This window comes from Pristiophorus japonicus, chromosome 23 (genome assembly GCF_044704955.1).
Source record: "Pristiophorus japonicus isolate sPriJap1 chromosome 23, sPriJap1.hap1, whole genome shotgun sequence".
NCBI lineage: Eukaryota > Metazoa > Chordata > Chondrichthyes > Pristiophoridae > Pristiophorus > Pristiophorus japonicus.
Window position 1 is genome coordinate 33,368,916 of NC_091999.1, and position 26,150 is coordinate 33,395,065.

At 55.0% G+C, this 26,150-nt stretch overlaps 1 protein-coding gene across 1 annotated transcript in view; it reads left to right on the top strand.

The window, feature by feature from the left end:
- Nucleotides 1-16,360: 16,360 nt before the first annotated feature.
- LOC139235471 (neuropeptides capa receptor-like) overlaps nucleotides 16,361-26,150 on the top strand; it is a 30,232-nt gene continuing 20,442 nt past the window's right edge. Inside the window, exons 1-4 of the mRNA XM_070866567.1 lie at nucleotides 16,361-16,542; nucleotides 17,160-17,370; nucleotides 24,928-25,044; nucleotides 25,792-25,899. Coding sequence (XP_070722668.1) covers nucleotides 16,361-16,542; nucleotides 17,160-17,370; nucleotides 24,928-25,044; nucleotides 25,792-25,899 — 618 coding nt within the window. The remainder of the gene's footprint in view (nucleotides 16,543-17,159; nucleotides 17,371-24,927; nucleotides 25,045-25,791; nucleotides 25,900-26,150) is intronic.

Genomic DNA, 26,150 nt, shown 5'->3' on the forward strand with positions numbered 1-26,150 from the left:
GACACCTCTTCAAAGAAGCGCGTTTGCTGCAGTCCGGGCTGAGGGGCGTACACGTTCACGAGATGGAGCTGCACGTCCCCCAGGCGAACCGTTACGTGCAGCAAGCGGCTGGCACGGGCTCCTCAACCCCCAAGATCTCCGGCTGAAAATGCGGGGCCAACAAGATGGCCACCCCACTAGACGTGGCGGTGAGGTGGCTCATGCGGACCTCACCTTGCCATTCCAGGAGCCACGTGGCTTCGTCTCCCGGAACGGTGTGGGTTTCTTGCAGGAAGCACACCGCATATTTCCCCTCCCGCAGGAGCGGAAAATTGTTAAATCTACGGTGTGCCTCTCAGCCAGCCTCAACATCAACGGCGGCAATGGTTCTCTTCATGACAAAAGCATAGTGCAACCTCTACCTAACCTATTGTGGGGTGGGGGAGTGTTGTCGTTTGTTGACCTCCACTCCTTCAGCAGCCCAGCGAGGAACCCTTTGAGCCGGCACAGCTCAAGGCCTTGCGCTTTTGATAAGAGCCCGCCCGCGGCCATGGTTTTAGCGGCGGCGTGGACGGACGCGACGAGCAGCCCCGGCTTGGACCATCTTTCCAGGGCCAGATGGGTTCGGTTGCGGCGACCCTGGCTCTGGACCAAAAAGTCCCGGAGTTCCTTTGCAGGAATGAGGGGGGACTCAGCGGCGGGCACGAGGAGATCCATCGCCTCACTGGCGATGGACTCGAGATCTTCTCTCGAGTCCCCCATCGAGTCCCCGTCCCCCTCCGGAGGTCGCTGCCAGCAGGCGACCCGTCGACCGCACGAGGTACAGCAAACGGCCCGGCCGCTCCATCCGACCCTGGCTCTGCCCCGATCCCACCCCCAGGATCGTCGGCAGAGCAGTCCGCACTGGGCTCTTTTAAAAGTGGTGCTGGGTCAGGAAGCGACAGCGGAAGGGGTTCCTCCTCCGCCCCAGGAACCGGGCAACACGGAGAGACCTGGTCAAAGAAATGTTCCAGGTCCTTCAAGCACCCCAGCTCCAAAGTAGGGGGCGAGGGTTGTTGTTCTTCCTCCTCCCTGCCGCCACCCTCCGGCCCAGCGTGTACAGATTCATTAAAATTGATAATACTGTGTATTTCTGCCTAGTCGAGCAAATCCCGGGGGAAGTGGTTAATAGCTGGGCTCAGGTTCGTCCCTGGGACGCTCGACCCGGCGGCATCGTATTCCTGCACTGGCCCCCCATGACAGGCAGATCTTCCACGCCATCCACGGGAGGCAGAGGCTGGGCAGCCTCGACTGCCCCTCCCTCCCCGGGGACAGATTCCTCCCGTCTACGGCGCAGTTTGGGGGTGCTGGTGGGGGACACGGGCACCGACTCCTCCGCGGAGGGATGTTGTTCCCCGTCCACCTCATTGGAGTGGCGCCTCCTTTTGTTCCTGGGGGTGCGCGGAGGCAGGGAGACCTCCATGTCTGCCGAGGCCTCCCGCTCCGCCCCCCCCCTTTTTCTTATCTTGCCCGCGCCCGAGCCCCTCTGCGGTATTGGTCAAGGGCTCGGGCAAGGGCTCAGGGCACCCCGCGCTCGCCGGTGACGGTGTTGGGCTGAGCGCGGTGGTCAAACTTTCTGGCGCACCGAGGGGACCCGCCTCGAGATGTTTCGCCTTCCTCCGCGCCTTCTTTCCGGTCGGACGCTCTCCCTCCCCACCGCCAGAGGCCGTGAAAACAAAGGCCTCCGACGATGCCCGCGCACCTATGGCTCCCGGCACGCGGACGCTACTAGGGGGAGGGGTGGCGGCGGCGCCAGCATTGGCTGCCTTCGGTGGTTTGGTTGCCTTGGAGGTGGGGCAGTTCTTGCGAACGTGCCCCATCTCCCTACAGGCATGGCACCGCACACCATCCGACGTCCAGAAGACGCGGTAGGCAGTCCCCGCGTGCACCACATTAAAATTGCCCTCTGTTGTCTCCTCCCGCGCAAGCCGGACAAAGAGCTGATGGCGGAAGGAGAACACATGGCGCAGACTGTTCTCCCTGAGGCCGACCGGTATGGGGTTGAGCCCTGACCTTACCTCCCCCAGTTGGTGCAGGTGAGGGAGGAGGAGCTCAGCGGAAACAAAGGGCGGGACGTTTGAAATGATGACCCTCTGCGCGGTGGCCTCGAGAGGGTCCACCGGCAGGAATGTCCCGCCCATAGTGAGCCCCTTTTCAAGGGCCAGGGACACCGCCCACTCCGACCCCAGGAATAATACAGCCTTCCTAGACATCTTGGAGACTGCAACAATGGCTGAGGGGCCGACTACCCCAGCCATCACCCGCACGCACTCCTCGATGCTCATTGTGGGTTGAGTGTAGCTCTTGACCCCATTTTTCTTAGTAATTAGTCTGAATGGTGGCAGGGCAGCAGGTGGCGCAGGAGGCGCCGTGGATGTGGATGCCGCCTGCGCATAAGTCTTAGCTGGCCCTGCCACCGGCATGGATGGAGTCGCCATCACGGGGTCCATTTAAGGGCTACACCCACCCCAGAGTCACAGGCCTTAATGGTCTTAAATTGGCCTCGTTTGAATTTATGAGCAGAGAAGCTCTCAATGAGGCACACCTCTCCCCTAGTTGACAATTGGGGAGGTGCCTTGCTCCCTCTGCTCAGTTGTCTTAATTGTTTTTCCAATTAAGGAGGAAAGGAGCTCTGAGAGAGAGGGGAGAGACAGAGAGAGAGTGGGGGGTGGGAAAGAGGGAAGCTGTGAGGGCAGGTCTCCACTCACAGTGATGGGTGTGTGTTTTTCTGGGGCGCACTCCCTAGATGATGGAAAACAAAGCAAGGCACAGTATTATGGGATGGTCTTCGGGTGGGAGGAGAAGATGTCTTCATCTGGGACAGCTGGAGCCACCAAAGCACACACGCCCAACGATGTTTAATAGGGTGATTAGTAAATCTTCAGACAGGTAGCTCCAGCTATCCCAGGCTAGGCAATGGGGGAGGGGTGCTTCAGTGGTGTGTGGGGCCTAGCTGTGAGCAAGACCCCCACACACTTCCACACACACACCCCCCGCGATGTTCTGGGCCTCGAAGAAAATCTTCTTTTCTCCCCCCACCAATAAAACAATGTATTTCGGGGAATGCACCAACACCCACCTGTAGAATGTTGTAGAATCTCCCTCCTTCCACACAGGTTGTTGCTCTTTTCCCACTCTCTCCAACTCTTTGTAGAAGCAAATAAAGTTGTTGAAATTTTCAGCTCTCCTCCTCTCCCTCCGGACGTTGTATTGTAGCAAGCCAGCCCTTTCCTCCTACTCCTGGGCTGGTCTCAGGGCTCACTCTCGGTCTTCCAGACAGGAGTTTCAGCAGGGAGTTCCTTCTCTCTCAGCAGCACAGCTCCAACTGAATAGGCCACGCCTCCAAAGCTCCACCATTGGTCCACAGATCCCTGAAGGTAGCAGGTCAGCTGGATAAGGTGGTTAAGAAGGCAGACAGAATGCTTCCCTTTATTGGCTGAAGCACAGAATACAAGAGCACGGAGGTTCTGCTTCAATTGTATAATACTCTGGTTAGGACACAGCTGGAGTTCTGGTTGCTGTATTAGAGGAAGAATGTGATTGCACGAGAGAGGGTGCAGAGATTTACTAGGATGCTGCCTGGAATGCAGCATCTTAGCTGTGAGTGCAGATTGGATAGGCTGGGTTTGCTCTCATTGGAACAGTGGAGGTTGAGAGGAGACCTCATTGAGGTGACAACATTTTGAGTGGCCTGGATATAGTGGATAGCAAGGGTCTATTTCCCTTGGTGGAGGGGTCAATTACGAGGGGGCATGTTTTTAAGGTGGTTGGTGGAAGGCTCAGAGGGGATTTGAGGGGAGGCTTCTTCACGCAGAGGGTTGTGGGGATCTGGAACTCACTGACTGGAAGGATGGTGGATGCAGAAGCGCTCACCACATTTAAAAGGTGCTTGGATGCGCACTTGAAGTGCCGCAATCTGCAGGGTTACAGACCTAGAGCTGGTAATTAGGATTAGACTGGATAACCTCCTGTTGGCTGGCGCAGATACGATGGTAAGTACTGCAGCAAATCGAATATGGCCAGGGTGATCTCCTGGGCTCGTTTCGATCGCCTGGATAGGTCAGAGAGGAATTTTCCCAGATTTTGTTTTCCCCCAAATTGGCCTGGGTTTTTATCTGGTTTTTGCCTCTCCCAGGAGATCACATGGCTCCGGTTGGGGTGGAGTGTAGAATGTTTCAGTGTAAGGGGTGTCGCAGTTGTGTGAGGTGGACTGGTTGGCCCGGGTGCTCTTTACCTTTCCGCCATTGTTCATTGCTCACAGGTTTATATGTAACCTTCAGGGCTACTGACCGAGGGCCGTGCGGCTTTTTAAGGGTCGGCGTGGACACGATGGGCCGAAATGGCCTCCTGCACTGTAAATTTCTACGTTTCTACCAATTACTTTAAATCTATGCCCCTAGTTATTGACCCCTCTGCTAAGAGGAATAGGTCCCTCCTAACCACTCCATCTCAGCCCCTCATAATTTTAGAAACCTCAATAAGGTCTCCCCTCAGCCTCCTCTGTTCCAAAGAAAACAACCCCAGCCGATCCAATCTTTCCTCATACCTAATATTCTCTAGTCCCGGCACCACCCTGGTAAACTCTTCTATACCTTCTCTTTTCTGTAATGTGATGACCAGAATTGCACGCAGTATTCTAGCTGTAGCCTAACTAGTGTTTTATACAGTTCAAGCTCTTGTATTCTATGCCTCGGCTAATAAAGTCTAGTATCCCGTATGCCTTCTTAACCACCTTATCGACCTGTCCTGCTACCTTCAGGGATCAGTGGACAAACACTCCAAGGTCCCTCTGTTCCTCTACACTTCTCAGTGTCCGACCATTTATTGTTTATTCCTTTTCCTTGTTCGCCCTCACCAAATGTACTACCTCACACTTCTGCGGATTGAATTCCATTTGCCACTGCTCTGCCCACCTGACAGGTCCATTGATACCTTTCTGCAGTCTACAGCTTTCTTCATCATTATCAACCACACGGCCAATTTTCGTATCATCTGCAAAATTCGTAGTCATAACCCTGACATTCAAGTCTAAACCATTGATGTATCCCAGAAACATCCTTCCAGTCACAAAACACCCATTGACCATTAACCTTTGCTTCCGACCTCAGCCAATTTTAGATCCAAGTTGCCACTTTGCCTTGTATCCCATGGGTTATTACTTTCATGACCAGTCTGCCATGTGAGATCTTATCAAAAGCCTTGTTAAAATCCATATACACAACGTCAAACACAACACCGTCATCGGCCCTCCGTGTGACCTCCTCAAAAAATGCAATCAGGTTAGTCAGACACGACCTTCCATTAACAAATCCGTACTGAATGTCCCTGATTAATCCCGGTCTTCCTGAATGAAGATTTATCCTGTCCCTCAGAATTTTTTACAATAATTGAAAGTCCAAACTGGGGGAACTGAATTTTATTTTGTCATGCTATCGAGATTGGGGCCAGAGGGACAATAAATAATAATAAATACATTATTTTAAAAATCGGTGATCAGACCTGCAGTATGATCAAAATCTCCAGCTGACGCCAAAAATGGGGAGCGTGGGGCTCTGTGAAGAGAACTGTAAGTGAGCTCAGTCTGAATACACAGGATTGTAAATGGGCTGGATGAATGGCAGATGAAATTTAGTGCAGAGAAATCTGATGCAAAACATTTTGGAAGAAAAATGGAGGAAATGTACATTAAATGGTAACATTTTAAAAGGAGTGGAGGGGTAGAGAGATTTGGGGATGTAAAAGTCCCTTTTCTCATTAATTAGCTAGTTCCAGAGTCCAGTGTCAGCAACTTTAATATCTTAATAAGAAATAAGGAATGATAGAATAAAAGGAAAAGAAGGTGGGGTAGCTTTGCTGGTTAAAGAGGAGATTAATGCAATAGTTAGGAAAGACATTAGCTTGGATGATGTGGAATCTATATGGGTCGAGCTGCAGAACACCAAAGGGCAAAAAACGTTAGTGGGAGTTGTGTACAGACCTCCAAACAGTAGTAGTGATGTTGGGCAGGGCATCAAACAGGAAATTAGGGGTGTATGCAATAAAGGTGCAGCAGTTATAATGGGTGACTTTAATATGCACAGAGATTGGGCGAGCCAAACTGGAAGCAATACGGTGGAGGAGGATTTCCTGGAGTGCATAAGGGATGGTTTTCTCGAACAATATGTCGAGGAACCAACTAGGGGGGAGGCCATCTTAGAGTGGGTGTTGTGTAATGAGAGAGGATTAATTAGCAATCTCGTTGTGCGAGGCCCCTTGGGGAAGAGTGACCATAATATGGTGGAATTCTGCATTAGGATGGAGAATGAAACAGTTAATTCAGAGACCATGGTCCAGAACTTAAAGAAGTGTAACTTTGAAGGTATGAGGCGTGAATTGGCTGGGATAGATTGGCGAATGATACTTAAGGGGTTGACTGTGGATGGGCAATGGCAGACATTTAGAGACCGCATGGATGAACATTCCTGTCTGGCGTAAAAATAAAAAAAGGGAAGGTGGCTCAACCGTGGCTATCTAGGGAAATCAGGGATAGTATTAAAGCCAAGGAAGTGGCATACAAATTGGCCAGAAATAGCAGCGAACCCGGGGACTGGGAGAAATTTAGAACTCAGCAGAGGAGAACAAAGGGTTTGATTAGGGCAGGGAAAATGGAGTATGAGAAGAAGCTTGCAGGGAACATTAAGGCGGATTTCAAAAGTTCCTATCGGTATGTAAAGAGAAAAAGGTTAGTAAAGACAAACGTAGGTCTCCTGCAGTCAGAATCAGGGGAAGTCATAACGGGGAACAAAGAAATGGCAGACCAATTGAACAAGTACTTTGGTTCGGTATTCACTAAGGAGGACACAAACAACTTTCCGGATATAAAAGGGGTCAGAGGGTCTAGTAAGCAGGAGGAACTGAGGGAAATCTTTATTAGTCGGGAAATTGTGTTGGGGAAATTGATGGGATTGAAGGCCGATAAAATCCCAGGGCCTGATGGACTGCAAGAGTACTTAAGGAGGTGGCCTTGGAAATAGCGGATGCATTGACAGTCATTTTCCAACATTCCATTGACTCTGGATCAGATCCTATCGAGTGGAGGGTAGCCAATGTAACCCCACTTTTTAAAAAAGGAGGGAGCGAGAAAACAGGGAATTATAGACCGGTTAGCCTGACATCAGTAGTGGGTAAAATGATGAAATCAATTATTAAGCAAGTCATAGCAGCGCATTTGGAAAATGGTGACATGATAGGTCCAAGTCAGCATGGACTAGTGAAAGGGAAATCATGCTTGACAAATCTTCTGGAATTTTTTGAGGATATTTCCAGTAGAGTGGACAAGGGAGAGCCAGTTGATGTGGTATATTTGGACTTTCAGAAGGCTTTCGACAAGGTCCCACACAAGAGATTAATGTGCAAGGTTAAAGCACATGGGATTCGGGGTAGTGTGCTGACGTGGATTGAGAACTGGTTGTCAGACAGGAAGCAAAGAGTAGGAGTAAATGGGTACTTTTCAGAATGGCAGTCAGTGACTAGTGGGGTACCGCAAGGTTCTGTGCTGGGGCCCCAGCTGTTTACACTGTACATTAATGAATTAGACGAGGTGATTAAATGTAGTATCTCCAAAATTGCGGATGACACTAAGTTGCGTGGCAGTGTGAGTTGCGAGGAGGATGTTATGAGGCTGCAGAGTGACTTGGATAGGTTAGGTGAGTGGGCAAATGCATGGCAGATGAAGTATAATGTGGATAAATGTGAGGTTATCCACTTTGGTGGTAAAAACAGAGAGCCAGACTATTATCTGAATGGTGACAGATTAGGAAAAGGGGAGGTGCAACGAGACCAGGGTGTCATGGTACATCAGTCATTGAAGGTTGGCATGCAGGTACAGCAGGCGGTTAAGAAAGCAAATGGCATGTTGGCCTTCATAGCGAGGGGATTTGAGTACAGGGGCAGGGACGTGTTGCTACAGTTGTACTGGGCCTTGGTGAGGCCACACCTGGAGTATTGTGTACAGTTTTGGTCTCCTAACTTGAGGAAGGACATTCTTGCTATTGAGGGAGTGCAGCGAAGATTCACCAGACTGATTCCCGGGATGGTGGGACTGACCTATCAAGAAAGACTGGATCAACTGGGCTCGTATTCACTGGAGTTCAGAAGAAGAGAGGGGACCTCATAGAAACGTTCAAAATTCTGACGGGTTTAGACAGGTTAGATGGAGGAAGAATGTTCCCAATGTTGGGGAAGTCCAGAACCAGGGGTCACAGTCTAAGGAAAAGGGGTAAGCCATTTTGGACCGAGATGAGGAGAAACTTCTTCACCCAGAGAGTGGTGAACCTGTGGAATTCTCTACCACAGAAAGTAGTTGAGGCCAATTCACTAAATATATTCAAAATGGAGTTAGATGAAGTCCTTACTACTCGGGGGATCAAGGGGTATGGCGAGAAAGCAGGAAGTGGGTACTGAAGTTTCATGTTCAGCCATGAACTCATTGAATTGCGGTGCAGGCTAGAAGGGCTGAATGGTCTGCTCCTGCACCTATTTTCTATGTTTCTATGTTTCTATCAGATGAGCAGTTTCTCCGTCATCCACCGTATCTTATACTGACCCACCAATCAGAGTAAAGATGCAAGTTCCGCGTGTCCACAGTAACTGACACCAGGTCAGCCCGCTGGATGGAACCTCGGGCGCCCTGAGCTTGATCCCCGGTGCCTCCAGTCCCCACTGCCCCCTTACATCAGTCTCCCCTCACTTTTATACCCGGCACTGATCCACCTCTGCCACCGGACTCTTCTTTGTCTTCTCTGCTGGGTTTGGGCAGGAAGTGAGGAAAAGACAGCTGGAACTTCTCTAATCTGTGATTTACAAGGACACTTTCCCTGGTTCCCAGCACTTACTTTTCTTCAGTATTTTTTTCATTATCCCTAAACTACCCTGCCTGCTGTTAGTTCTTATAGTTTCACAATTATAGGTATAAACATCTCACATTATAATCTAATCTATTCTATTACTCACACTAGTTTAAGCTTGGAAGAAGCACTGAGGGTAGCAAGGGCACAGAATGTACTCTGGGTGGGGAAATTCAATGTCCATCACCAAGAGTGGCTTGGTAGTACCACTACTGACTGAGCTGGTCGAGTTCTGTAGGACATATCTGCCAGACTGGGCCTGCAGCAGATGGTGAGAGAACCAACACGAGGAAAAAACCTACTTGAGCTGGTCCTCACCAATCTACCTGTCACAGATACGAACAATGACGGACAGGTAAAGACCATCGGGTACATCGAGCCTGTCCCACATGGAGCTGCCTCTGTCTAAGACAGCATTGGTAGCAGTGAATACCGCACACAGTCATTGTGGAGACAAAGTCACACCGAACACACTCTCAAATGTGTTGTGTGGCACCATCACCGTGCTAAACGGGATAGATGCAGAACAGATCTAGCAGCTGAAAACGGGGCATCCTCAGGGTGCTGTGGGCCATCAGCAGCAGCAGCATTGTATTCCACCACAATCTGTAACCTCATGGTCCGGCATATCCCTCACTCTAACATTACCATCAAGTCTGGTTCAATTAGGAGTGCAGAAGAGCATGCCAGGAGCAGCACCAGGTGTACCGAGAAATGAGGTATCAGCCTGGGGAAGCTGCAACACAGGACGACATGTATACTAAGCAGCGAGAGCAGCATGGTATAAACAGGGCTAAGCAATCCCACAATCAATGAATCAGATCAAATCTCTGCAGTCCTGCCACATCCAGTCGTGAATGAACACAAGAACATACATAACAAGTAGGAGCAGGAGTAGGTCATACGGCCCCTCGAGCCTGCTCCGCCATTCAATAAGATCACGGCTGATTTTCCACCACAACTCCACTTTCCAGCACTATCCCCATATCCCTTGATTCCCTTAATATCCTATGCTGGGTTTAGCTCCACACTCACTGGTTCCGCTCCCTCTCCTCCCCTGAAGGTGCTGACTCTGGCTGGGTTCAGTTCTACACTCACTGGTTCCCCTCCCTCTCCTCCCCTGAAGGTGCTGACTCTGGCTGGGTTCAGTTCTACACTCACTGGTTCCCTTCCCTCTCCTCCCCTGAAGGTACTGACTCTGGCTGGGTTCAATTCTACACTCACTGGTTCCCCTCCCCTGAAGGTGCTGACTCTGGCTGGGTTCAGTTCTACACTCACTGGTTCCCCTCCATCTCCTCCCGTGAAGGTACTGACTCTGGCTGGGTTCAGTTCTACACTCACTGTTTCCCCTCCCCTGAAGGTGCTGACTCTGGCTGGTTTCAGTTCTACACTCACCAGTTTCTCTCCAATATGTGACCCATGTGCCCAAACTCCATGTGTGAACCTCGACAGTGAGTGTCGACTGGCTAATGCACTGTCCTCACCTGAGGCCTCACACGTGCATTTTCCAGTCGGGCCACCGGACCCTCCTCCCAATGGCTCAGTGGATAAAGGCTTGTCGGATCTGTTCCCCACGCCCCCTCACCCCAACTGTAAAATGGATTGTCGAATGGAATATAAAACCCACGGGCGGTGGGACGGGTTAATAAAAAACAAACCTCAGTAGAAACACCCAAAGGGTGGGCTATACAGTAAGGGGTTCATTCAAACATTGCAGTGAAACGATGATTCATTGAGAGACTGGAAGGACATCCTCAGAGACAATGATACAGGACACCTGCCATCGATCTAATCAACACAGACAATAGCACCAGACGCCGGCCATGCACACTTTCAATGGTCCCTGGTCCCTGTCAAGAAGGAAGAGGGACATTCATACATTCCTCAACTGTGGAGCCAGACCTGTTCCCAAGGAAGGTTTGTATTGTACTACACAGCAGGAGAGCTGATCGTGGCCCTGTCTGGGTCAGGGAGTGAAATACACTGATGATCAAGAGGTTATTAACCATCGGAAGAGTCGACAGGAGAACAGCAGAAAATATGTTTGATGCTGCGATTATGAAGCCCCATAAAAAGAGGACCATATCGGAGCGAGGACAGTGCAGTGAAGGAGGATTCAGGGTGGCCACCTGGTCCCGGCCTACAATCCACACCACAACCACCAGCTGTGTGGTTGATTATAAGTTTCAGTCAAACCGTCGGGGAATTTGTCCGAGTCGTTTTATAATCGCAGTCGAATCGCGGAAGGGTGTTAAACTGTGTTATTTCCTGTTAGGTTTCAGGTAACCTTGTGGAGGGGGTTTTATTATGGGTTCTGTGTTATTCCTGTCGGAATCTCAGGGAGGTTGTGTGCTGGGGAATAACGCAATTTCAATAAACATGCAAGTTTAAGGTTGAGCCAAAACCCTGTGCCGAGTGTATTTTGTTCTTATAAATTCTGAAGTCAAGAACTGTTGGTGAGGGTTTAGCGAATCTCTCACAGGCACCACCCAGTGTGACTGAGTCATAGTTCCACCATTCAATTAGATCGTGACTGATCAGTATCTTAACTCCGTCTACCTGCCTTGGTTCCATCACTCTTAATACCCTTGCCCAAGAAGAATCTATTAATCACAGTTTTGGAATTTTCAATTGGGCCCCAGCCTGCGTTTTATGGGGAACAGAGTTCCAGATTTCCACTACCTTTAAGAACATAAGAAACAGGAGCAGGAGTAGGCCATACGGCCCCTCGAGCCTGCTGCACCATTCAATAAGATCCAGGATGATCTTGTACTTCAGCTCCACTTTCCCGCACTATCCCTGTGTCCCTCGATTCCTTTAGTGTCCAAACAGCTTTCTATCTCAGCTCTGAATATACTCAATGACTCAGCATTCACTGTCCTCTGGGGGAGAGAATTCTAAAGATTCACGACCCTCTGAGTGCAGAAATTTCTCATCAGCTCAGTCCTAAATGGCCGAGCTCGTATCCTGAGACAATAACCCTTAGTTCTCGACTCTCGAGCCAAGAGAAACAGATTCTCACCATTTGTGTGATGAAGTGCTTCCTGACATCACCTCGGAACCTCAGTGGTGGGAAAATTGTTGGAAACAAATCCTGAGGGACAAGATAAATCTTCATTTGGAAAGACATGGATTAATTAAGGACAGTCAGCATGGATTAGTTAAGGGAAGGTCATGTCTGACTAAATTGATTGAATTTTGAGAGGAGGTAACCGTGAGGGTCGATGAGGGTAGTGTGTATGATGTTGTGTATATGGATTTTAGCAATGCTTTGGATAAAGTCCCACATGGCAGACTGGTCACAAAAGTAAAAGCCCATGGGATCCAGGGCTAAGTGGCAAGTTGGATCCTAAATTGGCTCAGGCTGGAAGCAAAATGTAATGGTACATGGGTGTTTTTGTGACTGGAAGGCTGTTTCATAACATTTGAATTAGGAACAGGAGTAGGCTATCTAGCCCCTCGAGCCTGATCTTCCATTCAAAAATATCACGGCTGATCTGGCCGTGGACTCAGCTCCACTTACCCGCCTGCTCCCCATAACCCTTAATTCCCTTATTGGTTAAAAATCTATCTATCTGTGATTTGAATACATTCAATGAGCTAGCCTCAACTGCTTCCTTGGGCAGAGAATTCCACAGATTCACCAATGTCTTGGAGAAGAAATTCCTTCTCAACTCGGTTTTAAATTGGCTCCCCCGTATTTTGACGCTGTGCCCCCTAGTTCTAGTCTCCCCGACCAGTGGAAACAACCTCTCTGCCTCTATCTTGTCTATTCCTTTCATTATTTTAAATGTTTCTATAAGATCACTCCTCATCCTTCTGAACTCCAACGAGTAAAGACCCAGTCTACTCAATCTATCATCATAAGGTAACCCCCTCATCTCCGGAATCAGCCTCGTGAATCGACTCTGTACCCACTCCAAAGCCAATATATCCTTCCTTAAGTAAGATGACCAAAACTGCACGCAGTACTCCAGGTGCGGCCTCACCAATACCCTGTACAGTTGCAGCAGGACCTCCCTGCTTTTGTGCTCCATCCCTCTCGCAATGAAGGCCAACATTCCATTTGCCTTCCTGATTACCTGCTGCACCTGCAAACTAACTTTTTGGGATCGGTCAGTTCCTCGATTATATAGTGATGAGTATCCCCGCCTGTCACGCGGGAGACCGGGGTTCAATTCCCCGACGGGGAGGCAGTTGTTTCAAAATTTAGTCCGAAAAGAGTTTCATGCACAAGGATCAATGGTGGAGCTTTGGAGGTGTGGCCTATGCACTTGGAGCCTGGAGCAGTGAGAGAAGGAAGGCCTGTCTGGAAGGCCTGGAGTGAGCCCTGAGACCAGCCCAGGAAGAGGAGGAAAGGGCTGGCTTGCTACAATACAACATCCGGAGTTAGAGCAGGAGAGCTGAAAAATTTTACTACAACTACAGAGAGTTGGAGAGAGGGGGAAAAGAACAACCTGAGGAAACACCATCCAGTGTGGAAGGAGGGAGAGTCATTTCCACATCTTCGACTGGTTGGTGTGTTTTGGTGCATTCCCCAAAATACTTTGTTGTATCGGTGCGGGGAGGAAAGAAGACAACTTGAGGGCCGGAACATCGCGGGGTGTGTGTGTGTGTTGAAGTGTGTGTGGGGGTCTTGCTTACAGCTGGGCCCCACATACCACTGAAGCACCCCTCCCCCATTGCCTAGCCTGGGATAGCTGGAGCTACCTGGCTGAAGCATCTTTATTCACCATATTAAACATCGTTGGGAGTGTGTGCCTGGGTGGCTCCAGCTACCCCAGTTGAAGACATCTTCTCCCCCCACCTGAAGACGACTCTACAAATACTGTTTTTTGCCATCTGGGGAGTGCACCCCAACAAACACCCACCCACCGCTATGAGGGGAGACCTGCCCTCGCAGCTTCCCTCATTCCCAACCCCTCCCTCTATCTCTCTCTCTCTGTCTCTCCCCTCTCTCTCTGAGAGCCCTTTCTTCCTAATTTCTTAAAAAAAAAACACAATCAAGACAACTGAGCAGAGGGAGCAAGGCCCCTCCCCAATTGCCAACTAGGGGAGAGGTGTGCCTCTTTCAGAGCTCCTCTGCTCATACATTCAAACCAGGCCAATTTAAGACCATTAAGGCCTGTGACTTTGGGGTGGGTGTAGTCCTTAAAGGGACCCCGTGATGGCGACTCCATCCATGCCGGTGGCAGGGCCAGCTAAGACTTATGCGCAGGCGGCGTCCACATCCACTGCGCCTCCTGCTGCCCTGCCCCCATTCAGACTAATTACCAAGAAACACGGGGTCAAGAGCTACACTCACCCCACGATGAGCATTGAGGAGTGCGTGCGGGCGATGGCTGGGGTCGTCGGCCCCTCGGCCATTGTCACAGCCTCCAAGATGTCTGGGAAGGCCGTGTTCTTCCTGGGGTCGAAGCGAGCGGTGTCCCTGGCCATTGAAAAGGGGCTCACGATGGGCGGGGCGTTCCTGCCAGTGGACCCTCTCGAGGCCACCGCGCAGAGGGTCATTTTATCGAACATCCCGCCCTTTGTTCCCTCTGAGGTCCTCCTCCCTCAACTATACCAACTGGGGGAGGTAAGGTCAGGGATCAACCCCAGGCCGCTCGGCCTCAGGAAGAACAGCCTGCGCCATGTGTTCTCCTTCCGCCGCCAGCTCTTTGTCCGGCTGGCGCGGGAGGAGACAACAGAGGGCAATTTTAATGTGGTGCACGAGGGGACTGCCTACTGCGTCTTCTGGACGTCGGACGGCGTGCGTTGCCATGCCTGCAGGGAGGTGGGGCTCGTTCGCAAGAACTGCCCCGCCTCCAAAGCCGCCAAACCACCGAAGGCGGCAAAGGCTGGCGCCGCCGCCACCCCTCCCCCTAGTAGCGTCCACGAGCCGGGAGCCATAGGTGCGCGGGCATCGTCGGAGGCCTTTGATTTCACGGCCTCCGGCGGGGGGGAGGGAGAGCGACCGATCGAAAGGAAGGCGCGGAAGGCGGTGAAACATCTCGAGGCGGGTCCCCTCAGTGCGCCAGACAATTTGTTTACCGCGCTCAGCCCAACCCCGTCACCGGCGAGCGCGGGGTGCCCTGAGCCCGTGCCCGAGCTCTTGAACAATACCGCAGAGGGGTTCAGGTGCGGGCAACATAAGAAAAAGACGGGAGTGGAGCGGGAGGCCTCGGCAGACATGTCCCTGCCTCCGCGCCCCCCCAGGAACAAAAGGAGGCGCCGCTCCAATGAGGCGGAGGGGGAACAACATCCCTCCGCGGAGGAGTCGGTGCCCGTCGCATGTCCCGTGTCCCCCACCAGCGCCCCCAAAACTGCGCCGTAGGCAGGAGGAATCTGTCCCCGGGGAGGGTGAGTCAGTCGAGGCTGCCCAGCCTCTGCCTCCCGGGGATGGCGTGGAAGATCTGCCTGTCGTGGGGGGGCGTGGGGCCAGTGGAGGAATGCGTAGCCGTCGGGACGAGCGTCCCGGGGACTGAGGCGGGCGGGGCCGAAAAGTCCGAACCTGAGCCCGCCCAGCCTTTATCCAACTGCCCCCGGGATTTGCTCGACTCGGCAGAAACTGAAAATGTTAATAATTTTACAGAACATCCACACGCTGGGCAGGGGGGTGGCGGCGGGGAGTGGGAAGACCACCAACCCTCGTCCCCTACTTTGGAGCTGGGGTACTTGGAGGACCTGGAGAATTACTTTGGCCAGGTCTCTCCGTGTTTCCCGGTTCCTGGGGCGGAGGAGGAACTCCTTCGGCTGTCGCTTCCTGACCCAGCACCAATTTTAAAAGAGCCCAGTGGGGACTCCTCTGCCGACGATCCTGGGGGTGGGATCGGGGCAGATCCAGGGCCGTTTGGAGCGGCCGGGTCATTTGCCGTACCTCGTGCGGTCGACGGGCCGGCTGCTGGCAGTGACCTCCCGGAGGGGGATGTGGATTCGGTGGGGGACGAGGGAGCAGATCTTGAGTCCATCGCCAGTGAGGTGGTGGATCTCCTCGTGCCCGCCGCTGAGTCCCCCCTCATTCCTGTAAAGAACTCCGGGACATTTTGACCCAGAGCCAGTGTCACAGCAACCGAGCCCATCTGGCCAGGGAAAAATGGTCCGAGCCGGGGCTGCTCGTCGCGTCCGTCCGCGCCAACTGCTAAAACCATGGCCGCGGGCGGGCCCTTATCAAAGGCGCAAGGCCTTGAGCTGCGCCGGCTCAAAAAGTTCCGCGCTGGGCTGCTGAAGGAGTGGAGGTCAACAAAGGACTCCACTCCACCCCCCCACAATAGGTTAGGTAGAGGTTGCACTATGCTTTTGTCATGAAGATAACCATAGCCAGCCTCAACATCAACGGCAGCAGAGAGGCACACCGTAGATTTAACAATTTTTCGCTACTGCGGGAGGGGAAATATTCGGTGTGCTTCCTGAAAGAAACCCACACCGTTCCGGGAGACGAAGCCACGTGGCTCCTGGAATGGCAAGGAGAGGTCCGCATGAGCCACCTCACCGCCAATTCTTGTGCGGTGGCCATCATGCCAGCCCCGCATTTTCAGCCGGAGATTTTGGGGGTCGAGGAGCCCATGCCAGGCCGCTTGCTGAACATCATGGTTTGCGTGGGGGACGTGCCGCTCCATCTCGTGAATGTGTACGCCCCTCAGCCCGGCCCGCAGCAAACGTGCTTCTTCGAAGAGGTGCCCGCTCTTCTTGGCTCCGTCGACGTCGGTGACTGCATTGTCCTCGGGGGGGTATTTTAACTGCACCCTCGAGGCGAGGAACCGCTCCGGTGCCCCGCAGTGCATGACGGCGATGGAAAAGTTGAGGGACCTGGTCGGGTCCTTCGACTTGGTGGACGTATGGCGAAATCTCCATCCCGACTCCAGCACCTTTACATGGGTGAGGCCTGGGGAAGGATGGTCCAGAATTGACCGCCTTTACGTGTCTCGGGCGCACGTTTCCTGTGTCCCGGCGGCCTCCATGCGGCCGGTGCCGTGTTCGGACCACCACCTGGTGCGGGCGGAGCTCGCTTCGCTCCGCGCGAGGACGGGGTCCACGTACTGGCATTTTAACAACCAGCTGCTGGAGGACGTGCGGTTCCGGGATTCGTTCTGTCTTTTCTGGGCTGATTGGAGATGGAAGCAGGGGGGCATCCCCTCCTTGAGGCTATGGTGGGATGTGGGCAAGGCTCACGTCCGCGTCTTCTGTCAAAGAGTACACGAGAGGGTCGACCAAGAGGCGGGCGACCAGGGTCGGGCACCTAGAAAAAGAGGTGCTCGACCTGGAGTCCCGTCTCAGTCAAGTCGTTGGGGACCCGGCCCTGCGGACGGTGTACGAAGCGAAGAAGGCCGCGCTGAAGGACCTGCAGTTTGTCGGGTTCCTGCGGAATCTGGACCGTGGCTCCCCCTTCTTCTACTCGCTGGAAAAAAGACAGGGTGTCCGTAAGCAGCTGTTGACGCTGTTGGCCGATGACGGCTCTCTCTCGGATCCGGAGGGCGTCAACAACAGGGCCCGTGAATATTACGGGGCTCTGTTCTCTCCGGAGCCGTCAGCGAGGAAGCGCGTAGCGTTTTGTGGGAGGACCTGCCGAAGGTCAACCCGGAGGGCGCCGAAAATCTGGAAGCTCCACTAAGCCTGGCGGAGCTGACCGGCGCCCTCGACCGGCTCTCGAGGGGAAAATCCCCGGGGCTGGACGGGCTGACCATGGAGTTCCACAGGGCGTTCTGGGACGTCCCGGGGGGCGACTACTCGCGGGTCCTGGGGGAAAGTCTGGCGACCGGGGAGATGCCCCTCTCTTGGCGCAGGACAGTCATCGTCCTGCTGCCTAATAAGGGCGATCTCCGCCTCCTTAAGAACTGGCGCCCGGTCTCCCTCCTCAGCACAGACTACAAAATCATCGCCAGGGCGATGTCTGCTCGCCTTGGTGCCGTGCTGGACCACATGATCCACCCCGACCAGTCCAACATGGTCCCGGGCCGGACAATCCACGACAACATCCATCTGGTCCGGGACCTCATCCATCATTCCCAGGAGGCTGGTCTGTCGGTCGTCTTCCTATCCCTCGACCAAGAGAAGGCGTTCGACAGGGTGGATCATGACTATCTGCTCGGAACTCTGCGCGCTTTTGGGTTCGGGACGCATTTCGTCGCCCGGATCCAACTTTTGTACGCCGCCGCGGAGTGTCTGATTAACGTTAACAGGTCCTTGATGGCGCCCCTTCGTTTTGGGAGAGGGATGCGCCAGGGATGCCCCATGTCCGGCCAGTTATATGCCGTCTGCGTGGAGCCTTTCCTGCGCCTCCTGTGGACGAGGTTGACGGGACTGGCTCTGCAAGGGCCGGGCGTGGAGGTCGTCCTCTCGGCTTACGCCGATGACGTGCTCCTCGCAGTAGAGGATCCCGCTGACCTGCTGAGGATGCGTGACTGCCAGGAGATTTACTCGGCTGCGTCCTCCGCCAGGATCAACTGGTGGGTCAGTGGCGGGTGGACTCCCTGCCGGAAGAGCTCAGGCCTTTTGCCTGGAGCACGACCCATCTCCTCTATCTGGGAGTCTACCTTAGCCCCGACGAGGAAGCCTGGCCGGCGAACTGGCAGGAGCTGGAGGCCAAGGTCGCCGCTCGCCTAGGGCGCTGGACAGGACTGCTCCGAGTGCTGTCCTACAGGGGTCGAGCGCTAGTAATAAACCAGCTGGTGGCCGCCATGTTGTGGTACCGGCTGGTCACTTTTACCCCTCCACCTGCGTTTGTCGCCAAGATACAGAAGAAGCTGGTGGACTTCTTCTGGAACAACAGGAAGCACTGGGTCTCTGCCGCGGTCTTGAGTCTGCCGCTTGGGGAGGGCGGTCAGTCGTTGGTGTGCGTCAGCGCCCAGCTCGCGACTTTCCGTCTTCAGACACTGCAGAGATACCTTTACGTTGAGCCCCCTCCTCGGTGGCGTGCTCTGGCGATGTATTTCTTCCGCCGGCAGCACGGCCTCAACTACGACACGCAGCTTCTGTTTGTGAGTGTGGGGGGCGCCAGGACCGCCCTCCGGGAGCTGCCTGTCTTTTACAAGGAACTCATCAGGGTCTGGAACAAAGTCTCCACCAAGCGCAGCTCTCCGCCGGCTGGATTGGCAGCCGTCCTGCAGGAGCCGCTGCTCGGGAATCCGTACCTCCACGACCGAGGTTTTATGTGGCGGTCGGACGAGAGGGCTGTGGCTGGTGAAGTGACCAGGGCCAGGGACCTGCTCGATGGCGGAGGAGCGGGCTGGATGGTGCCAGACACGCTGGCGCAGCGCCTAAAATCTGCCAACACCACCACGCGGCCGATGTCATCGAGTCGCTAAAAAGAGCTCTGGGCCCCGACTCCATTAGGTGCATCGAGGAGTCTCAAGCACGTGGGGAGATCCCGTCCGAACTGAACCCCGTCCGGACGGGATTCCTCATCGGCGCCAAACCCCGGAACCTCCATCGGGGGCCGGCGCCTCACAACTTGTGCTGCCTCGAGGAAATCTCCTCCGTGCCTTTCAGTTCCGCGCGGAGGGGTTTCCTGTACGGGCTGCTCCTGCACACTCTCAACTTTGCCATCCTCGCCGGCCGTCCGGACACGCCATGGCATACCATCTTGCCATCTGGAGGAGGCGAGGATCCCCGATGGAGGGCACTCTACGCAGGGGTCCTCCCACTATTTGTCGGGGACTTGGCCTGGATGGTGGTGCATGGAGCAGTGCCGTGCAATAAATTTTTAAGCCGGTTCACGGACTCCCAAGCCGCCTGCAATTTCTGCGGTCTGGAGGAGTATCGTGTTCCATGTTTTTATTGAGTGCACGACGTTACAGCCCCTGTTCCATTATCTGAAGGGGCTGCTCCTGAAATTCTGGCTGCACTTCAGTCCCACACTCCTGATCTTTGGGCACCCTGTGCGAAGGGGAGCGGGTAGGTCCGAGGGCCTCCTCGTAGGACTGCTCCTGGGCACGGCCAAGAGTGCCATCAGCCAGTCCAGGCAGCGGGCAGTCGAGGGGGTTGTTCAACCTGACTGCCTGCCTCTCTTCCGCTCTTACATCCGGTCCAGCGTGTCCTTGGAGATGGAGGACGCGGTGTCCGCCGGTACGCTCGCGGCCTTCCGCGAGAGGTGGGCACCGGAGGGACTGGAGTGCATCATCACGCCCGGCAACCAAATTTTAATTTGATTTTACGTTTTAAAGTTTAATTCGTTTTAACTGCTGGTGCTTTTATTGTCCCCCTCCCCTTTTATAAGGGGCACTGGAAAAAAGAAGTGATTTAGTGCACAAAAAAAAAAAGAAAAAAAAGAGGGCCTTGTAAATGTCTGGTGTGTCATCCAGGTCGGGTGGCACGGTTTAATGTTTTTTGTTTTGCAGATAAACTCCAAAAAGTGTTTCATGCACAAGGACCAATCGTGGAACTTTGGAGGCGTGTCCTGCTCAGTTGGCTGAGTGAGCAGTGAGGAGAGCAGCTCCTGTTGTAGCTCCTGGCTGGGCCTGTGAATCAGCCCAGGAAGAGAAGGAAGGAAGGGGCTTCACCACCAATATTCACCCAGAGGGAGAGGAGGAAAGCAGAAAACTTGAACAACTTTACCATTTCTACAAAGAGTTGGAGAGAGGGGGAAAGACCAAAAACAACATCCAGTGTGGATGGAGAGAGAGACCAACAACAACATCCAGTGTGGAAGGAGGGAGACTCTACCATTCTACAGGTGGGTGTTGGTGCATTTCCCCGAAAGACATTGTTGTATCGGTGGGGGGAGGAAAGAAGAGTTTTCGAGGGCCGGAACATCGCGGGGTGTGTGTGTGTGTGGAAGTGTGTGTGGGGGCCTTGCTTACAACTAGGCCCCACACACCTTTGAAGCACCACTCCCGCATTGCCTAGTATGGGATAGTTGGAGCTACCTGGCTGAAGAATATTTAATCACCCTATTGAACATCGTTGGGAGTGTGTGCCTGTGTGGCTCCAGCTGCACCAGGTGAAGACATCTTCTCTCCTCACCCGAAGACCAGCCCAAAGACTATTTTTGTTTGCCATCTGCGGTTTGAACCCACCCACAGCTGCGAGGGGAGACCTGCCCTCGCAGTTCCACCCCTTCCCACACCCCCTCTCTATTTCTCTGTTACTCTCTGTCTCTCCCCTCTCTCTCTCTGAGAGCCCTTTCCTCCTAATTTAAAAAAACAAAACAATTAAGACACTGAGCAGAGGGAACAAGGCCCCTCCCCAATCGTTAACTAGGGGAGAGGTGTGCCTCTTTCAGAGCTCCCTCTGCTCAAAACACAAACGAGGCCAATAAAGACCATTAAGGCCTGTGACTTTGGGGTGGTGTAGCCCTTAAAGGTACCCCGTGATGGCGACTCCATCCACGCCGGTGGCAGGGTCAGCAAAGACATATGCGCAGGCGGCGTCGACATCCACGGCACCTCCTGCGCCTCCTGCTGCCCTGCCACCTTTCAGATTGATTACGAGAAAACACGGGGTCAAGAGCTACACTCACCCCACATTGAGCATCGAGCAGTGCGTGCGTGCAATGGCTGGGGTAGTCGGCCCCTCGGCCATTGTCGCAGCCTCCAAGATGTCTGGGAAGGCCGTGATCTTCCTGGGGTCGGAGCGGGCGGTGTCCCTGGCCCTTGAAAGGGGGCTCACGGTGGGCGGGACCTTCCTGCCGGTGGACCCTCTCAAGGCCACCGCGCAGAGGATCATCATATCTAACGTCCCGCCCTTTGTTCCCGCTGAGCTCCTCCTCCCTCACCTACACCAACTGGGGGAGGTAAGGTCGGGGATCAAGCCCATACCGCTCGGCCTCAGGGAGAACAGCCTGCGCCACGTGTTCTCCTTCCACCGCCAGCTCTTTGTCCGGCTGGCGCGGGAGGAGACGACGGAGGGCTATTTTAATGTGGTGCACGAGGGGACTGCCTACCATGTCTTCTGGACGTCGAACGGCGTGCGGTGCCATGCCTGCAGAGAGGTGGGGCACATTCGCAAGAACTGCCCCACCTCCAGGGCCGCCAAACCACCGAAGGCGGCCAAGGCTCGTGCCATCACCACCCCGCCCCCTAGTTGCGTCCACGCGCCGGGAGCCGTAGGTGCGCGGGCATCGTCGGGGCCTTTGTTTTCACGGCCTCCGGCGGGGGGGGGGGGAGGGAGAGCGTCCGACTGGAAAGAAGGCGTGGAAGAAGACGAGACATCTAGAGGCGGGTCCCCTAAGTGTGCCAGAAAGTTTGACCACCGCGCACAGCCCAACCCAGTCACCGGCGAGCGCGGGGTGCCCTGAGCCCGTGCCCGAGCCCTCGATCAGTACCGCAGAGGGTTTCGGGCGCGGGCAAGATAAGAAAAAGAGGGGAGTGGAGCGGGAAGCCTCGGCAGACATGGGTGTCTCCCTGTCTCAGTGCCCTCCCAGGAAAAATAGTAGGTGCTGCTACAATGAGGCACGAGGAATCTGTCCCCGGGGAGGGTGAGGCAGTCGAGTCTGCCCAGCCGCTGCCTCCCGGGGATGGCGTGAATGATCTGCCTGTCGTGGGGGGCGTGGGGCCAGCGGAAGAATGCCTAGCCGCCGGGTCGAGGGTCCCGGGGACTGAGGCGGGCGGGGCCGAAAAGGCCGAACCTGAGGCTGCCCAGCCAATACACAACTTCCCCTGGGATTTGCTCGACTCAGCAGAAACTGACACTGCAGACAACTGTAATATACATCCACACGCTGGGCCGGGGGGTGGCGGTGGGGAGGAGGAAGAACAACAACCCTCGCCCTCTACTTTGGAGCTGAGGGACTTGGTGAACCTGGAGAATTTCCTAAACCAGGTCTCTCCTTGTTCCCCCGGCTCCTGGGGCGGAGGATGAACCCCTTCCGCTGTCGCTTCCCGACCCAGCACCAATTTTAAAAGAGCCCAGTGGGGACTCCTCTGCTGACGATCCTGGGAGTGGGATCGGGGCAGTGTCAGGGCCAGATGGAGCAGCCGGGCCGTTTGCCGTACCTCGTGTGGTCGATGGGCCGGCTGCTAGCGGCGACCTCCCGGAGGGGGACGGGGACTCAGTGAGGCAGTGGATCTGCTCACGTCCGCCGCTGAGACCTTCCTCATTCCTGCAAAGGAACTCCGGGACTTTTTGGTCCAGTGCCGGGGTCGCTGCGACCAAGCCCGTCTGGCCCTGGAAAGATGGTCTGAGCCGGTGTTGCTCGTCGCTTCCGTCCACGCCGCCGCTAATACCATGGCCGCGGGCGGGCCCTTATCAAAGGCGCAAAGCCTTGAGCTGCGCCGGCTCAAAAAGTTCCTCGCTGGGCTGCTGAAGGATGGAGGTCAACAAGCGACTCCACTCCCCCCACCACAATAGGTTAGGTAGAGGTTGCACTATGCTCTAGTCATGAAGATAACCATAGCCAGCCTCAACATCAACGGCGGCAGAGAGGCACGCCGTAGATTTAACAATTTTTCGCTCCTGCGGGAGGGGAAATATGCGGCGTGCTTCCTGCAAGAAACCCACACCGTTCCGGGAGATGAAGCCACGTGGCTCCTGGAATGGCAAAGAGAGGTCCGCATGAGCCACCTCACCGCTACTTCTAGTGGGGTGGCCAACTTGCTGGCCCCGCATTTTCAGCCGGAGATCTTGGGGTTGGGGGAGACTGTGCCAGGCCGCTTGCTGCACGTAACGGTTCGCCTGGGGGACGTGTCGCTCCATCTCATGAACGTGTACGCCCCTCAGCCCGGCCCGCAGCAAACGCGCTTCTTCGAAGAGGTGTCCGCTCTTCTTGGCTCCGTCGAAGTCGGCGACTGCATTGTCCTCGGGGGGGATTTTAACTGCACCCTCGAGGCGAGGGACCGCTCCGGTGCCCCGCAGTGCATGACGGCGATCGAGAAGTTGAGGGACCTGGTCGGGTCCTTCGACTTGGTGGACGTCTGGCGAAATCTCCGTCCCGACTCCAGCGCCTTTACTTGGGTGAGGCCTGGAGTAGGATGGTCCAGAGTCGACCGCCTTTACGTGTCTCGGGCGTACGTTTCCTGCGTCCCGGCGGCCTCCATGCGACCGGTGCCATGTTTCGACCACCACCTGGTGTGGGCGGAGCTCACTTCGCTCCGCACGAGGACGTGGTCCGCGTACTGGCATTTTAACAACCGGCTTCTGGAAGATGTACGGTTCCAGGACTCGTTCCGTCATTTCTGGGCCGACTGGAGAAGGAAGCAGGGGGGCTTCCCCTCCTTGAGGCTATGGTTGGATGTGGGCAAGGCTCACGTCCACGTCTTCTGTCAAGAGTACGCGAGGGAATCGTCCAAGAGGCGGGCGGCCAGAGTCGGGCGCCTAGAAAAAGAGGTGCTCGACCTGGAAGCCCATCTTGGTCAAGTCGTCCAGGACCCGGCCCTGCGGACGGTGTTCGAAGCGAAGAAGGCCGTGCTGAAGGATCTGCAGCTCGCTGGGTCCCGAGGCGCGTTCGTGAGGTCGCGGATCCGGTTCCTGCGGGATCTGGACTGCGGCTCCCCCTTCTTCTGCTCGCTGGAAAAAAGGCAGAGTGTCCGTAAGCAGCTCTTGACGCTGCTGGCCGACGACGGCTCTCTCGTCTCGGATCCGGAGGGCGTCAACAACAGGGCCCGTGAATATTACGGGGCCCTGTTCTCTCCGGATCCGTCCAGCGAGGAAGCGCGTAGTGTTTCGTGAGAGGACCTGCCGAAGGTCAGCCCGGAGGGCGCCGATAATCTGGAAGCTCCGCTAAGCCTTGCGGAGCTGACCGGCGCTCTCGTGGGGAAAAGCCCCAGGGCTGGACGGGTTGACCGTGGAGTTCCACAGGGCGTTCTGGGACGTCCTGGGGGGCGACTATGCGTGGGTCCTGTGGGAATGTCTGGTGACCGGGGAGATGCCCCTCTCTTGGCGCAGGGCAGTCATTGTCCTGCTGCATAAGAAGGGCGATCTCCGCCTCCTTAAGAACTGGCGCCCGGTCTCCCTCCTCAGCACGGACTACAAAATCTTAGCCAGGGCGATGTCTGCTCGCCTTGGTGCCATGCTGGACCACATGATCCACCCCGACCAGTCCTACACGGTCCCGGGCCGGACAATCCACGATAACATCCATCTGGTCCGGGACCTCATCCATTATTCCCAGGAGGCTGTTCTGTCGGTCGCCTTCCTATCCCTCGACCAAGAGAAGGCGTTCGACAGGGTGGATTACGACTATGTGTTCGGAACTCTGCGCGCTTTTCGTCACCCGGATCCGACGTTTGTACGCCGCCGCGGAGTGTCAGATTAAGGTTAACGGGTCCTTGACGGCGCCCCTTCGCTTTGGGAGAGGGGTGCGCCAGGGATGCCCCATGTCCGGCCAGTTATATGCTGGCTGCGTGGAGCCTTTCCTGCGCCTCCTGCGGACGAGGTTGACGCGACTGGTCTGCAAGGGCCGGGCGTGGAGGTCGTCCTCTCGGCTTACGGCGATGACGTGCTCCTCACGGTAGAGGATCCCGCTGACCTGCGGAGGATGCGTGAGTGCCAGGTGATTCACTCAGCCGCATCCTCCGCCAGAATCAACTGGGAGAAAAGTTCTGGACTCCTGGTGGGTCAGTGGCGGGTGGACTCCCTGCCGGAGGAGCTCAGGCCTTTTGCCTGGAGCATGACCCATCTCCTCTCTCTGGGAGTCTACCTTAGCCCAGACGAGGAAGCCTGGCCGGCGAACTGGCAAGAGCTGGAGGCCCAGGTCACCGCTCGCCTAGGGCGCTGGACAGGACTGCTCCGAGTGCTGTCCTACAGGGGTCGAGCGCTAGTCATAAACCAGCTGGTGGCCGCCATGTTGTGGTACCGGCTGGTCACTTTGACCCCTCCCCCTGCGTTTGTCGCCAAGATACAGAAGAAGCTGGTGGACTTCTTCTGGAACAACAGGAAGCACTGGATCTCTGCCGCAGTCTTGAGTCTCCCGATTGGGGAGGGCGGTCAGTCGTTGGTGTGCGTCAGCACCCAGCTCGTGACTTTCCGTCTTCAGACCCTGCAGAGATACCTTTACGTCGAGCCCCCTCCTCGGTGGCCTGCTCTGGCGATGTACTTCTTCCGCCAGCAGCATGGCCTCAACTACGACACGCAGCTCCTGTTTGTGAGCTTGGGGGGCGTCAGGACCGCCTTTCAGGAGCTGCCTGTCTTTTACAAGGATCTCACCAGGGTCTGGAACAAAGTCTCCACCAAGCGCAGCTCTCCACTGACTGGAGTGGCGGCCGTCCTGCAGGAGCCGCTGCTCGGGAATCCGTACCTCCACGACCGAGGTTTTAGGTGGCGGTCGGACGGGAAGGCTGTGGCTGGTGAGGTGACCAGGGCCAGGGACCTGCTCGATGGCGGAGCAGCGGGCTG